Source organism: Engystomops pustulosus, chromosome 4, assembly GCF_040894005.1.
Source record: "Engystomops pustulosus chromosome 4, aEngPut4.maternal, whole genome shotgun sequence".
In the NCBI taxonomy this organism is placed as follows: domain Eukaryota; kingdom Metazoa; phylum Chordata; class Amphibia; order Anura; family Leptodactylidae; genus Engystomops; species Engystomops pustulosus.
This window is the reverse complement of record NC_092414.1, coordinates 198839328-198855510: the sequence shown is the minus strand read 5'-3', so window position 1 is coordinate 198855510 and position 16183 is coordinate 198839328. Positions and strand designations below refer to the sequence as shown.

The window sequence follows — 16183 nt, the reverse complement described above, 5'->3', positions numbered from 1 at the left end:
AAGAACGATGCTGGTCCATAAAATAATATAACGGTGCTAAGGTGGGAGGTGCAGCTGGAGAAAGCCTTCATACGTCCTGCCGAAGATCGGATTTTCAATATGGCGGAAAAGATTAGGACATAGGAGATTATGGTGAGTATGAACTGTATAAGGAAGATAAAACAAATTTCAAGGAATATAAAGATTTTCTGTTTTGTAGTGTCTGTACTAGAAAGTGCAAGAAGTGAATTCAGGTCACAGAAGAAATTATTGATAGCATGAGAATTACAAAATTGTAGAAAGGATGTAAGCAGTGTGTGTAAAATGGAATTCAAAGCCCCGAGTAGCCAACAGGAGGCGGCCATTACAATGTAGACATTCTTCCTCATTACTGTGTAATAATGTAAGGGTTTACACACCGCCACATAACGATCATAGGCCATTGATGTCAGAATAAAAATTTCAGCATCAGCGCATAAAAGAAAGAAAAATAACTGCATCATACAGCAACTAAAGCCAATCCGGTGATTCTGAGTAAGTGTAATAAACACTAGTTTAGGGACACAGTTAGAGGTAGATGTGACATCTAGGATAGCGAGGTTACACAAGAAGAAATACATTGGGGTGTGTAATTTTTGGACACAGCACACTAGAAAAATTATTGTCAAGTTTCCTAATATAGTAATCAAATAAATAATGGAAATTCCAAGAATTAGCTCAAGTTGGCCTGATGACGTTGAGAAGGCCACAATGAAAAGTTCATGTTTGGAGCTTCCATTCAGACAGTAACTCATGTTGTGTTCATCTATGATCTCATTCATCAGTGCGGCCACGTAAATGTATAATCAGAAGTTCTGGAGGGCAGTTTGCAGCTGTATAATGAATATGAAAGAGGAATATGTTCTGTCAGCATGATAATGGAGACATTGAATAGAAAAACTAAATAAATAAGTTAGGTGGAACCCATAGCTTCCTGTTTATGTTTGTACACCTATCTTCAGTCTTCAGATGAGGCCAGAATTTGGCTGCAGACTAAGTGTCCATCAACCTGACATCACCACTGCATCAACCGGGAACAAATAGGGGTGGCCAGTGATGGGAGGTGGAATGCTGGACTACAAATGTAGGTTCTTTTGATATTTTTAATCAACCTTTGATATTTATCATCTTGAACGACCCATTTATATTTAACAGAGCCTATTAATAAAGTGTCTTGAACAAGACTCAAAGCCCCTTTCGTTTCTTGTCACATGGCAACTGATGTTAACTTTGGTAACATGTAAAATACAAATCTGGGTACTAAATGCGTGGCCAAAAATACCAGGGAAATAATGCTGAAAGAGTCACTTATAAGGAAACATAGGTATATGTAAAGCGGGGACCAGGAACTAAAAATGGACAAGAAAGTAAGCCCTAATTCTCAATCCACTAACCTTGCCATACCTACCCTAGATGGTGGCTAGTGACTGGTCGACGATCCCTCCCTACTCAAGAGTCAAAGACAAAACAGCACAAACAGTTAAAATACCAGAACCAGGTCACAACAAATGCATTATAAAACACAACACAGTAGTCTAAACAAGTGCCTGCTGCTAATGGATTTTAATACATTTTGTCTCCATTACAAGCAAGGGGGACCAGACCAGCCTTTCCACTTTCGAGCACAGCTGGAGAAAGCCTAGAGCTTCTATAGCTATAGAATAGACAGTTAAACCTGTGTTCACATTGCAGTTGTTCCAGGAAGACACAAAGATACAATCAGCTCCTCCTCAGCTACTAGATGTCACACACTGTAACTTGGCAGTATCAATGCTCTTTGGTCATGGTTATGAAAACTGAAGCAGCCTGTTTATAAAGTATTACAAACCTCAAGAGTGCAGAGTCCACCGAGAAATTACAGAATTGTCAAGATCAACACATTGTGTAAAATGATAATTAATAGAAACATGAATCAGTTTAGGATATAGGATATATCTTTAAAGGAGATCTACCACCAGGATTGTAGAAGGATTGCAAACCAAGCACACTTTCATGCTGTGTCCCCTCTGACAGGAACCACTCTTCTTTTAGCTCCTTGTGCTCTTGATTTTAACGAAAAAGGAGTTAACAATTATGCAAATGAGTCTGAGGGGCTCCGTGCTCCTTAGCTGTGTTTTTTTTTTAATATCTTCTTTATTAAATTTTCAATAACATTAAAACATATCATACATCATGCAGCCCTTCTTGGGGCATCATGAGCATTTTGTTACATATTTTTCAAAAATATTACATCCAAGATAGTTTGAAAAACACCTTATCCATATTCCTTATACAATTATCCCCTATCCCCACCCCTCCCCACCCTCCCTGAGATGCAACTGGCTTCTTGTTTTATTCTAGTTAGTTTGTCCATACTTAGATTTCAAATCTCACCGTAGAGTGCAACTATTTGCTCTCTTGAGAATATCCTATTTACTATGGGTCCCCACATTTTTTTCCACTTCTCGTCTTTGTTCCTTTTAAATGCTCTATTCTTCTCTACCCATTGAAACAGCAAGAACTCCATTTCCATTTTCTTTTCACTTGTAATAATGTAGGTAGATGTGTGGATATCCTTTCTGTCAATAATACCTTCTTAACAGCCATCAACAGCAAATCTATCAATTCGTCTTTCTGTCTGCTAAGACTTCTCTCACGGTACTGAAAAACACGTCTCCATACATCCATTTCTATTCTCTCCCTTAATACGTATTCGATTAGCTGGTTTGCTGATCTCCACAATTTCTTGACCACTTGACAAGACCAGAGGCAGTGCGTGAGGTTTGCATTAGCTCTTGCACACTTAGGACACTCTGCTTTATATTCCAGGAGCTGTTAATTGAGTCCAGAGACCCTCAGGCTCCCTTGCATAATTTTTAAAGTCCTTTTTGTAAAAACAAGGGCATAGGAAGCTAAAAGAAGAGTGTGTCCTGCTAATGGGGGCTCACACCAGCATATAAGTTTGATTGGCTTACAGTCCTTGAACATAGTGGTAGATTTCCTTTAACCCCTCAAGGATGCAGCCATTTTGCACCTTTCTGACATGGTCCATTTTTTTCAAAGCCAACACGTGGTTATAACTTTGGAACGATTTGACATATGCCTTTGAGATTAAATAACACTTGGTAGCGTTCCGATTGGTGGGTAAGAGGAGAGCCCCTTGATGTGTGACTAAGAGCAGAGACTGCAATAATTGGCGGGACCGCAACGGTACCACCCTGAAGAGGTGTGGCTTAGCAGAGAAATAGCCGTCGTTATCATGCAGCGTGCATGGCCGCAACAATGCCGTATATGCGGACGGACAGCTGTGACTGGAAAACCAACGTACTTCTTTCTGGTAACAGCGTCTGTTTTAGTGTGTATGCCTAATATTAACTCCTTCAGCATCAGTTGTTAGAATTGATGCAGAAATGCGTCAGGCAGGGGAAATATTTTACAGAGGCAGAAACTATGCAACTTTGCGAGAGTTAGGCCTCTTGCACACTAGCGTTGCGTTTCACGTCAGGGTGCAATGCGTGAAAAACTGACGTTTTGGCTGCGTTTTTGTTCCATTTTTCCTTGGAGTAATTTGCGTTTTTGCGTTTTTCACGCGCGTGTTGTTAGCGTTGTTTTTGTGTTTTCGGCGCATTTTTGACGCGCGTTTCAATGGGAGACTCGAGCAGTTTTCAAAGGGACCATGGTTTGGGATTAAAATGTGTTATTTAATTGAAAAATAATGTCTTCTGATAATTTGCAAACATCTGCGATCTATTCTTCACTGTTCCGCGCGTATATTATCTCCCGACAATTTAGCAGATGTGAAGAACAGTGAAGAATAGAATAAAATCATTGTACACAGTGAACACAGTGACCACAGGATCATTTAAGATAAAAACACAGTGCAAAACACAGTGCAGAATAGATTACAGATGTTCGGCACATCTGCTTACTTGTCGGGAGATACGCGCGGAACGCCGCGAACAAAATAGCATGTGAAGAACAATATATATGTGTGTAAAGAACACATTGCAGATGTTTCCATACATCTGCAATGTCTTCTTCACACATATATATTGTTCTTCACATGCTATTTTGTTCGCACCGCTCCGCGCGTATCTCCCGACAAGTAAGCAGATGTGCCGAACATCTGTAATCTATTCTGCACTGTGTTCTGCACTGTGTTTTTATCTTAAATGATCCTGTGGTCACTGTGTTCACTGTGTTCACTGGTTTTATTCTATTCTTCACTGTTCTTCATTGTGTTTTTTTAATTAAATGATCGTTCGCGAGCAGGGGAAATACTGTTATACTGGTCACCTAGCAACCCTTACGTTTAAAACGCATTGCACTCGCATTGCACTTGCAATGTTTGCGAGTGCAATGCGTTTTTGATACGTCCCCATAGACTTGAATGGGGCGTGAAAAATGCGCGTGAATCGCAAAAATAGAGCATGCTGCGATTTTGACGCGCGTGCAAACGAACGCAAGCACGCGCGTTGAAAACCACGCAAATGGAGAAAGACCCATTGAATACAATGGGACAGAGTGCAATGCGAGTTCTGAGCGTCAAATGCACGCGCAGAACTCGCGCGTGAAAAACGCCAGTGTAGAAGGGGCCTAAAGGTGTCACTATTGGGAGGTTCATCAGTGCTCTTAGGACCTTACCTTTTTTGTTGTTGGTGCGCTCCACTGATTTTTTTGGTGGCGCTAATGCAATCATATCGCCACCTGGAAGGTCATCTTGAAAGCCTGAAATAAGTTGTTTTTGACAAATTTTTTCAGCTTTTTAAAATATAGTTTAATAAAGATTGTTGCTATTTTAACGTTCTAATCAGGCAGATTTTGTCAATTAAATTCAAACAGAATGTGAACCTTGTATTGACTTAAACACATTTGCAACGCTTTGACATATCCAGGTGATTTTGAAATTGTTTTCTCATGGCACATTGCAGTTTATGTTAGTTGAAAATTTAGGTGATATGTTTTGTGTTTATTTAACAGAAAAAAGGATATTTGACAAATATCACATCACATTTCGAATAATTTTCAAAAATCTAATTTTCAAAATGTTCTACTTTTCCAACACAGTTCAAACAACAACAAAAAAAACTTGATAACTAACAATTACTGAATGTCTGATTTATGTTGACTGTAGTTTTCTTATGCATTCATATCTTTGCAGGATGTTATGAAGCTTAAAAGTTTAGGTGCAATTTTTCACAGTTTCATAATAGAAGCAAAATCATACTTTTGAGGGACCTGCTCAGATTTCAAGTCAATTTGCCTTATCAATGGTAAAACCCCATAAATTATACTTTTCAGAAACTACACCCCTCAACGTGTCTAAAACAACTTTGATGAGGTTTGTTAAGCCTTTAATTTGTTTCACAGGGGTTAAAACAAAATCAGTTTATTTTTTTATTTTGGCAAAATGAATGTACACATTCTTAGTGAATAAAATACCAAAATCCTCCACAAAGTTTGATATCCAATCTCTCCTGAGCGTAACAATACCCCATATGTGGTGGTAAACTGCTGTATGGGGCACACTCCAGGGCATTGAAGGGAGGCTGCGCCATTCGGAGCAGATTTACCTTGTCCCTCTGTGAAGGCCATACAATCTTTATTTTTTGGCTATTTGGAAATATAAGGTCTTATTTTCTGCACTTTACAAATACTTAATTTTAGTGGGTCTTAAGCTTATTGATGAGATTTAATTAACTCTTAAATGTATGGAGGGAAAGAAAATGATCACTTCTGGTTTCGGAATTTTTGCATTTTTCGGGGGGCCATATCATAAAAATTAGATGTTATCTTTATCTATGAATCACTATGAAACACTATGATTATGTTAACACCATTTTTATACAGTTTTTTTTAACTATATTTTACTGAAGAAAAACTAATATAGAAAAAACCTCATTTGTTTTAGTATCGACATCTATTTTGGTTTAGGGCTTATTTTTTATGTGATGAGTTTTTCTTTTTAGTGGTACATTTAGTGGTACCATTTTCATGCACATACCTTTTTTGGATCACTTTTTGGAAAAATAGTTTTTAAGTGATTTAATGAAAAACTTTTTTAGGGTTTAAACGGATTGTTATGGATACAGCAATACCAAATGTGTGTGTGGTGGGGGGGTGTGAATCAGTTTTTTTTGTCCTTAATTAGATGTCTATTTTGAATGGTGGGTTTTAGTTTCATTATTTATTTTTATCAAAAAAAGTTTATTTTACAGGTTGTCACAAGCGACCTCTTGAAGAGCTAACACACATTGTGCATGCTCTTTGTGTTACAGCCTCCAGACAGGGCCCGTTCTTCAGAAGACATTGCACTGCCTCAGGCACTTCCATCGGAGGATTGGACCCCACTGGTAAGCAGTTCGAGGGGGGTCCGATCCACATCAGAAGCCCCTTATATGTCATAGATGGGTGTCAGCTGTCACTGTCGCCCATGCAATAGTATTACGTCTTTCGTCAGGAGTGGGTTAAAGTAAGATTGCAGGTATACAGTGCATATTGTGAAAGAAACTTGGTCACAAGATAAATGCACCATATTTTTTCGAACTATATGATACACTTTTTAGAAAGAAAAAATCTTGATAAGTAGTGCCTGCTTCTTATAGTCTATAGGGCAGGAATGTCCAGCACTGCCAGAACCTCTTGCCCTATGTAGTGGAGATTGGATGAAATATTGATACTTATGAAATATGAAATAAAATTACTTCATACTATCTCCAGGAGAACAGAGCCTCCACACTACTGTCTCTCGCTCCTGGCCATCCTGATATGAGTATTACCTGCAGGACCTATAGTGAGGTCAGAACCATGTGACTGATCACATGCTTCCTGGATCACTGCAAGGTCCATAAAAGAAATTTAAATAAAAGCGTTATAGTTTATAGAAGACATTACCATAAAAAACTGAAAAATGGCCTGGACATTAACATAGACAACAGGTGCGGAAATAAGGGGTTAAAGAAAATCTATCATCAATCACCATCATGGGGCATCCTTCTAAAAATCAACTTTTATAATTATGCTAATGAGCCAGGAGGTCTGGAGGGGGCATTACCAGAGCTCGTCCGTGCAGCACTTCTTCCCTCTCTGCCCAATGTAATCTGACACAGTTGGAGGGGGAGGTACTCCTGCACATTGTAACAACCTGTGAAGTGGCAGAATACAGGGGCTGTCTGTAGTTGCAACCCAAGGAGCGCTTCAGACTTATTAGCATAATTGTAAACGTTGATTTTAGAAGGAAGGGGACATTGATAATAATAAATAAAAGAAGTCACGATCACGATGCCTGGATTGATGAGTAAGTGGCCCTGGTTTAGCATGATGGATATTGATGGTAGATTTTCTTTAACCCCTTATCTCCGCACCTGTTTTCCATGTTAATGCCAAGGTCATTTTTCAGGTTTTTTCTGTTAATTAAATCAATAACATTTTCATTTTTACTATTACTATAGCTAAAAGGGTCTTGTTTTTTTCAGGATAAAATGCAGTTTTTTAAGCAGTACCAATTTAATGGATATTTCCCTTTTACTTCCATTGCATAGTGAAATACTTTGTGCATGACCACTTTACAAGCGCCATAACCTTTGAAATTATTTTGTAAATTTGGCTGTGTAAGGGCTTAATTTTTGCAAAAAGACCTGTAGTTTTTTTATTTGTTCACACTAGGGTTTCATTAAGTGATTGATTCTGATTAATATAATTTATTTGTCTGATAGATGAATTTGGGGTATCAGTTTTTTTTTAAAGTTTTTTTGTCATACAGGATAAATACCCTTATAGTACAACATGTGCATGATTTTAGTTTTTTGGGGGAAATGTGTATTTTGAGTTTTTTATTATACTTTATTGTTTCTAATTAAACTTTATTTTTTTCATACATTTTTCTTTGTCCCACATGTGGATAATGACATTTGACCTTATAAATAATGCACTGCACTACGTGTGGTGCTGTGTATTACATAATAAACAACAGGCCTCCAGCTTGTCCTAATGAGTAACTATCCCAGGCAGCACTGGGGTTCTTCACTGGACTCCGGGATGCTGTGTGACACCACTGGAATCAGGGACGTAGCTACAGTGGTAACAGCCAAAGCAACTGCTTTGGGGCCTGGAGTGTCAGGTGGCCCCAGCATCCAACCTGCCACACTAAAATAGAGAATGTGCACCATTATATACATATTATGCTGCTTGTTGTACATGCACATGTGTGCTCATGAGTGTATAAATGATTGTATGTGTGTAAGACTGTATAAATGTGTGAGTATGCCTATATGTATATTTTCTGATGGGGTAGCTGGACTCTATTCAGAGGTCTATTATAGAGCGCCCTGCTTCTCCTATTTATGACCTGATTGGCACCTTGCAATTGCAGCAGCAGGGTGCCAATAGGTGGAACAAGGAGCATGCTATCTCTTCACCCACTTAGATGGTCTTGGTTCGACCGCAGTGTCTAAGATTTGAAACACCCAGGCTCGGAGCGTTTCTGATCATGAGTGTTAGTACTTGGGCTGGACTATGATAACAGAGCTCAATGCAAGCAGTAGCCGGACACTAGATCCTTATTGGCTCCTGTAAAAACTCTATATGGCGTTCATTAAAGGGCTACACCAATAACAAACTTTTTGCAATTTACCTCTGTGTGAAAAGCGCTTTATTTATTGGTGAAGTGATTGGCAGGGGTTGGAGACCCAAAGTTGAGAGCACTGTGGGGCTGGCCAAGCTTGTATATATTTTGTTAAAGCTTGCTCTTTAAGAGTTAAAGGGCCAGCATGCAGGTGATTGGCGCTGGCCACTTCCGGGTCTGCATTTAATCTGGCAGCTCCCATCATTCCCTGAAAAGAAAGCTCTCCTGTGTATCCAAGTGTTCCTGTGTATCCAAGCATTCCTGTGTATCCAAGCATTCCCATGTGCCAGTCCGTTCATATGTTCCTGATCCATGTGCCAGTCCATTCCTGTGTTCCTGATCCGTGTGCCACTCCGTTCCTGTGTTCCTGATCCGTATGCCAGTCCGTTCCAGTGTTCCTGATCTGTGTGCCAGCTCCAGTGTTCCTGAAGTGAGTCCTAGTGTGCCTTCCTGTGCTGTTCTCCGGCTGTCACCCAGGGTACAGACTCCCGCATTGCTACCTTGGCTGTCACCATGGGCTAGTCACACCTGTGGAACGACCTAGTGGTACCCCGCCGCAGCAAGACCATCCTGCTTTGCAGCAAGCTTTGGTGAAGACCAGGTGCCACTTAGACTCCAGTCCCAGGTGTCGGCTAGTGCCATCTCCTGTGGTAGCCCAGAGGGTCCACAGACTCACAGCCCTGACAGATGTAAAAAGCCCACATTCTAATTCACCTGAAATCAATGCTGTCAATTTTCAGATATAACATGCTGCGGTATACTTTGGCCAAGAAATTTTTTATATCTTTTTCTATGACTTCACAAGCAAAATTAATCAAATACAAAGAATAGCAAGATAGCACTCGCATACACCGAGACGGAGAAGGTGAACTCCGGCGGACTTCAGCGCAGCAGTGACACCTGGTGGACACCTGGCGCATGACCTTAATGAATCCCGGCAGAACCCGAATGAGCATCGGAGAACGCGCCGCTGGATCGTGACTGGACCGGGTAAGTAAATCTGCCCCATTGTGCGGAATACAATTATAGTATTGTGCCCTAAGTTGAAGATGATCAGTCATGTACATTTGCAGGCTATAATGAGTGTGCAGGTATGGGGCAGGAATGCTTCAAATAAGCCTTCTCTGCCATTGGCCCACCTACTTCATGCTGCTCTACACCCACTTATATCTATGACTAAAGTGTATGTGTTTGTATGCAAATAATGCTTTTATCCAGGACCAATAAAGAATATATTCACTTTTAAACTGACAAGTAAGTGCTGGACTGAATTTGTTTCCAAGCTTCTACACCTAGGGGAGTGGAAGGCGTTCAACGAGGTCATGCTCCCATGCAAGCCCCGATAAATGTTCCACACGGAGTGGAGTATAAACTAAACTGATTGGTAATGAAAATGAAAGTTCATGTGGGTAGTCACAGTAAGGAGGCAGGAGGAGGAACAGGGAAATGATCTATAACTCAGATTGTCTGGGGTTCAGAGATATTTCTGGTTAACTAGGTGGTAGAAGTGGTACCACAGGTCTTCATGTTAATAGTACACATGTACTGTCGATATCTACATGAATGCTGTGTAGTGAGCACATTCAGATAAACTTGAGAAACTTTGCTAATCCAATGGGCACAGAAAGGCAGTTGAGATGAGCGCTAGTTCAGGGGGACAAGCGTCTAAGCGTCTTAGCTTCTAGGAGTAGTTGATGTCATAGCTTGTTGCGGTAGGGGTTATCATTTGGGGTTGAATCCAGATCACCGCTTTCTCTGTCAAGATGAGGGCCTCTTACTAAACAGTGAGGTTGCCTTGGATTTTCAAGTTCACTTCACTGACATTATTCCGTTGACAAGTCTCTAAAGAGAGGGAGTTGTGGCCAGGCTGTTGCTCTGACTCATGCTTTGATGTGATAAATGACCTGGATTAACACCATACCTGTAGATAGACCAGGACAAAGGTATATTTCATACTATGGAGGAAATTTTATATATGCCAAGCGCCGGTATATGATAAAGGCCACGTTTCCCCTCTCCCGGCAGATACATCAACAGACATAGACCACCTGATGTATCTGTTGGGCGGCCTAATCGCCAGGCTAAACTAACCTGGCGTAGTTTGCATAAAAACCTGTAAACAAATGTTTGCAGTTTTTGGAATGTGTGCAGGCAGGCTCCACCATCGACCGTGCCCCTCCACACTCCCTCCAAGCCCACATGTCATGGAGGTGATGTAATTGCAAAATAATCTCAATTTCTAGCATAGCGCCACCAATTGCCATTATTTCAGTCTATATCAGAAAACTGGTGTAGTAGTACTCATGTGTCTCAGACTTGCTTACTTAGAGATATTAAAGATGGGAATGGCCAGTGCTTTTTCATTCCTAATTCTTATATTTCTTGTTTTTTTTTAATTCTGAAGAATGTGTCAACACATTGATTTTTCTGTCAAAAAGGCAGGACTTGTTTTTTTGCAGGATGAGTATTGTGTTCACTGTACAGGTTCCCATTTTTAAAAAAATGTTTGCATGTTACAGGTACAGTATTACCATGCGATGCATACTACACTGATTTTTACAATTTGTTTACAATTTTTTTTTTAGTTTTGTTTTAGTTTACAACTATTTATTTCTTTGTCCTAATATGGGACTGGTATATTACTAGTTTCACAGGGTCTCCATAAATGAAAACCACCGGCTGTCTGTATCATCAAGCTGGCTGAGGCATCTGAAGGGTTTCTCAACATGATTGTGATAAGATGTTGCCTTGTAATATCGCACATCATAAAAAGCCATTGAAATCAAAAGAAAAAAATCAAATTTGGATGCATCTGTATCTCTAACTAGGGGTAGACAAAAAATAAAAGTGTGCCTACCCAGCTCCAGCTTCCAGTTCTAGTATTGGCCTCAACGCCATCACTTGTTATGCAAAACATGTGATGACTCGAGCTCCGAAGACTAGGAGATTGTCACAAGGGTTAATTTTTTTCCTCTGCTCCAGCCCCCATGTTTTTTCAGCTTGAAATTATTTGCTTAGCTTTCATGTTTTTTCAAATTTTGCTTGTTTTTAACATGTGCCTTCTCATGGCTACTAGGACATCTTTGTTTCTTAAACTGTACACAAGTGGGTTCAGCATAGGAGCAACGGCTATGTATAACATAGACAGAAATTTGTCCTGTTCTTGAGAAGACTTGGTCTCGGGTTTCATATTAAGACTCAGAGATGTCAAACAAAATAAGAAAACAACGATCAGATGAGAAGAGCAACTGGAGAAAGCCTTGCGTCTTCCCGAGATTGAATTCATCTTAAGTATTGTTGAAATAATGTATATATAAGAAATAAGAATGAGTATAAAAGGAAAGAACCCCAAGACTATACCATCTACTGTTATCAGAATACCAATGGCAGTGGTATCGCTGCAGGAGAACTGAAGGATTGACCTCATATGGCAGAAAAAATGGTTAATTTCTGGAACTTTGCAGAACCATAACTTAGATATGAGTAGAGCGTACATCATGGCATTGAAGACCCCAAGATTACAACAGCAAACCGCCAGTATAAGACAAATCTTACGGTTCATAATAAGCATATAGTGTAGAGGAATGCAAATGGCCACATATCGGTCATAGGCCATACACACCAGTAAGAAAAACTCAGTCCCAATGCAAAGCACATAGAAAAATACCTGTGTGAAACATCCAGTGCTCCATATCATTGTATTTCCCGTGATTGTGATCACCATGAGTTTGGGCAAGATGGCGGAGACGTAGAGAACATCTAGGATGGTGAGATTACATAGAAAAAAATACATAGGTGTATGTAGTTGGGGAGTCTGGCATACAATGACAGTAACCAGAATATTTTCAAAAACACAAAGTAAGTAAATTGATAAAATAGCAACAAAAATCCACAGCTGGATAGTTTTGTATTGGGTGAAGGCCATAAGGTGAAATTCCATGTGCATGGAGAAGTTAAGAACATCGCCATGCATATTCCTAAGATAATTCCTAAGTTAAAGTGACAATATGTTATTGTTTCAACTTGATTATGTTTTTTAAAAATTACACAAAATTTGGAAACTCCAATTGTCACTGGGACAAAAAAATTTTTTGTCTGGAGCTACAATTATAAAATATATAGTTTTGACTTACATACAAATTCGACTTAAGAACAAACCTACAGAACCTATCTTGTACACAACCAGGGGACTGCCTGTAAATAATAAAAAAATATTTATCTTATTAACAGGATACATGAACCCCACAACACAAGCGCTTGTACAATTCCACCTGAATTCTACCATTTGTGTGTGTTAGCTATTTTGTGTCCATTGGTTTTAAAGCTATACCAATCTGTAGTGGACATTTGCAACAATTGTACGTTGAGAAATCCCCTGAGGATCCTGACCATACACCGGGGGTCTTAGAAAGTGATATCAAGTGCAATAAAGTAAAAATTTTTTTAATGGATATTTGCACAAAGACAACATTCTTAAATATACTTAGGATAACAAAATAACACACTCTCTATTTCATAGCTATTAACAAAAATACAGCTTTTCACAGATATAATTCCAACCTGTCTCTATAAGTCCTGGTGTTTACAATTTGATTGCCCTAGATCCGACCGTACATCTTCTGACTGTGACCTGATAAATTCTTCTTTTGAATAGCTTCTCTTATCTGTACACTGCAGTGCTCTCTGCCTCCTGTCCCTCTCCCTGCACGGACAGCTCAGACACATGCACTTCCTGTGCTGGCTAAACTGACCGGGTGTAGTTTGCATAAAAACCTGTAAACAAATGTTTGCAGGTTTTACAATGAAGTTCTTCAGGTTTTACATGAAGTTCTAAAATGCAAGGTTGGAAACTGTGGGGCACATTTGCTTACCTGGTCCTGCGCAATCCCCGCTGTGCGTTGTCCGACAAGAATGAACTTTGCCACGATTCAAAAAGATTGTGCGCCCGATTTCCTGCATGTGTCGCTTCCCCACTCTGGTTCACCAGAGTTCACCTTCTTTATCCCGCTGTATGTAAGTGCATTGGTTTGCGACACAATTTGAATATTTGATCCCGCGCTCAGTCCGAATCAGTCGCATCGTCCGACGGCCCGCCCCCCAATTTCTGTCACATGAATGCCAGCGCATCTGCGCCAAAATCCAATCGCGTGAGCCACAATCCCCAGTTAAATACCTGTCACTGCGGCGCAAATCCCGAAAATTTCGAAAATCCGACAAAAGTGCGATCCGCGGACCCTTAGTAAATAAGCCCCAGTATGTGCAAGTGAATCAACAATAACTTTGCTAGTAGTAATAGCAGTAATGTAATAATGTTTTTCTTACATTAGAGGTCGTCTACCTATAACCCCTAACCATTATAATCTTCGAGAAATTCTCTAGGATTTTAAACTCACCTTTATTATTTCTGTCCGTGATTAGAATTCAGGCTGCGTCCTTAGCACCCAGGGCGCTGCTATTCTTGCCGGATCATTCCTCTCTCTATGAGATACGTCTTGTGAGAAGCAGGGGTTAACACTGGAAACACAGGACATGGATGGAGAAAGCAGTGCTCTGGATACTGAGGACATGACCTGGGTGCACCTACTGCCTCATTAGCATACAGATTAAAGGGAAAGTGGAGGTGGTAAATTCCCTTTAAATGTAATTTTCATCTGTCTGCATACTGTATTTACAAGTTGTTTAATGCTTCATAATAAAGAAATATAACCTGGAAATCATGTCTCACCGCAACCATCCAGTCTGTGTATTACCAGGGTTATATAGACAGATATTCAGCATCCCGGGAATTGTTCTTCAGAGATTAATACCTTTAACATCTTTAATAATAAATTCAATCTATTTTATAAAAATACATCCTAAATGATATCCATGGATCACCCCTCGAGGGCGGAATTACCCAAGGGGTTACTACCATGATGAGAATCCTAGTAATAGTCTTCTACATCCTAGGATGACCCAAAGTAGTGAAAGTTTCTGATTTTTAAGCCAGAATGAAATATTTCAAGGAAAACTATCAACAAAATCATGGCCAATAACCAGGGGCACTTACTCATAGATCCAGGCACCAGGGCTGTGGTAATCTTCTCATATGTGTTATCCGTAGCCTCCTTCCTTCTAAAATTAGCTTTAAAAGTATTCTAGTAAGCCAGGAGGTCTGTAGGGGGCGTTACTAGAGTCTCTCTGTAGTGTAGCTTCACAGGATATTACACTGTTTACCCCTCTCCCAGCTCTCTCAGCACTTCACACTCCCTCTGTCTGATGTAATTCACATAGTGGGAGGGGGAAGTGCTCCTGTACAGTGTAACCGCCTGTGATGGGGTTGGAGCCATAGCAGCTGCTAGAGGCCAACAGTTTCAGGGGGCCCCATCACCCAACCTGCCTCACTATATGCGTATATATATGTGATGTTTAATTACATTATGCATGTGCATATATGCCGCATCTCTGTGTATGGTACAGTATTAGAGATGAGCGAGCACTAAAATGCTCGGGTACTCGTTATTCGAGACAAACTTTTCCCGATGCTCGAGTGCTCGTCTCGAATAACGAGCCCCATTGAAGTCAATGGGAGACTCGAGCATTTTTCAAGGGGACCAAGGCTCTGCACAGGGAAGCTTGGCCAAACACCTGGGAACCTCCGAAAAGGATGGAAACACCACGGAAATGGACAGGAAACAGCAGGGGCAGCATGCATGGATGCCTCTGAGGCTGCTTAATCGCACCATTATGCCAAATTATGGGCAACAGCATGGCCATGACAGAGTGACCGAATGAGGCTAGATAGCATCTAAAACATGCAATAATTGACCCTGACACTATAGGGGATGGCATGCAGAGGCAGCGGCAGCAGCGGCAGGCTAGAGAGTCTCATGGCGACATACCCTAAATGGACTCAGGTTTCACCAAAGGAGGTGAAATGATTTCCTATGTGAACAAAAGGTTGACGGTATATTTAGTCGATAACACAGCATGGTGGCGACATAGTGACCAAGTTCCATAACGTATCTGGTGAAATACCCGAAAAATGAGCCTGACACAGCTCTTTTGATAAGGGGACGACATGTGGAGGCAGCCATGGAGACGACTTCCATGATTAAGAGCGACAGTATAGGGCATTCATATTGCGCTGCTATGATTGCAACTTCAGGTCTCCAGCATGGCGGCGACAGATGGGCCGAGTTCCACTATGTATCTGGTGAAACACCTGAAAATTCTGCCTGACACAGCTCGTTTGATAAGGGGAGGATGTGCTGCATATCCTCTCGTGCTCCAGCGTCTGGGGAATAGAGAGTTGAAATGAGACATTGGTGGACGCTGTGGAGGATCGTGGAGGCAAAATGGACAGGAAACAGCAGGGGCAGCATGCATGGATGCCTCTGAGGCTGCCTAATCTTGGGATGGAGCTGGCGGTCCACTGCCAGGCGAGCTTTCACCTGTCCAAGGCCCTGTCTCTCGGCTCCTCCGCACCCAAAATGGGTCTGGGGGCCAGGAGCGTTTACTTTAAAAATATTATAATTTTCAAAGCAGGCCGGGTCGTTTGAATATTTCACCTAGGAATAATGG

The 16183-nt window shown here is 40.7% G+C and overlaps 1 protein-coding gene across 1 annotated transcript; it reads right to left on the bottom strand.

Moving 5' to 3' along the window:
* Window positions 1–11651: 11651 nt before the first annotated feature.
* LOC140128532 (olfactory receptor 2M4-like) lies at window positions 11652–12593 on the bottom strand. The gene has a single exon (XM_072150228.1). The coding sequence runs from the start codon at window positions 12591–12593 to the stop codon at window positions 11652–11654; it is 942 nt and encodes a 313-aa protein (XP_072006329.1).
* Window positions 12594–16183: the final 3590 nt, after the last annotated feature.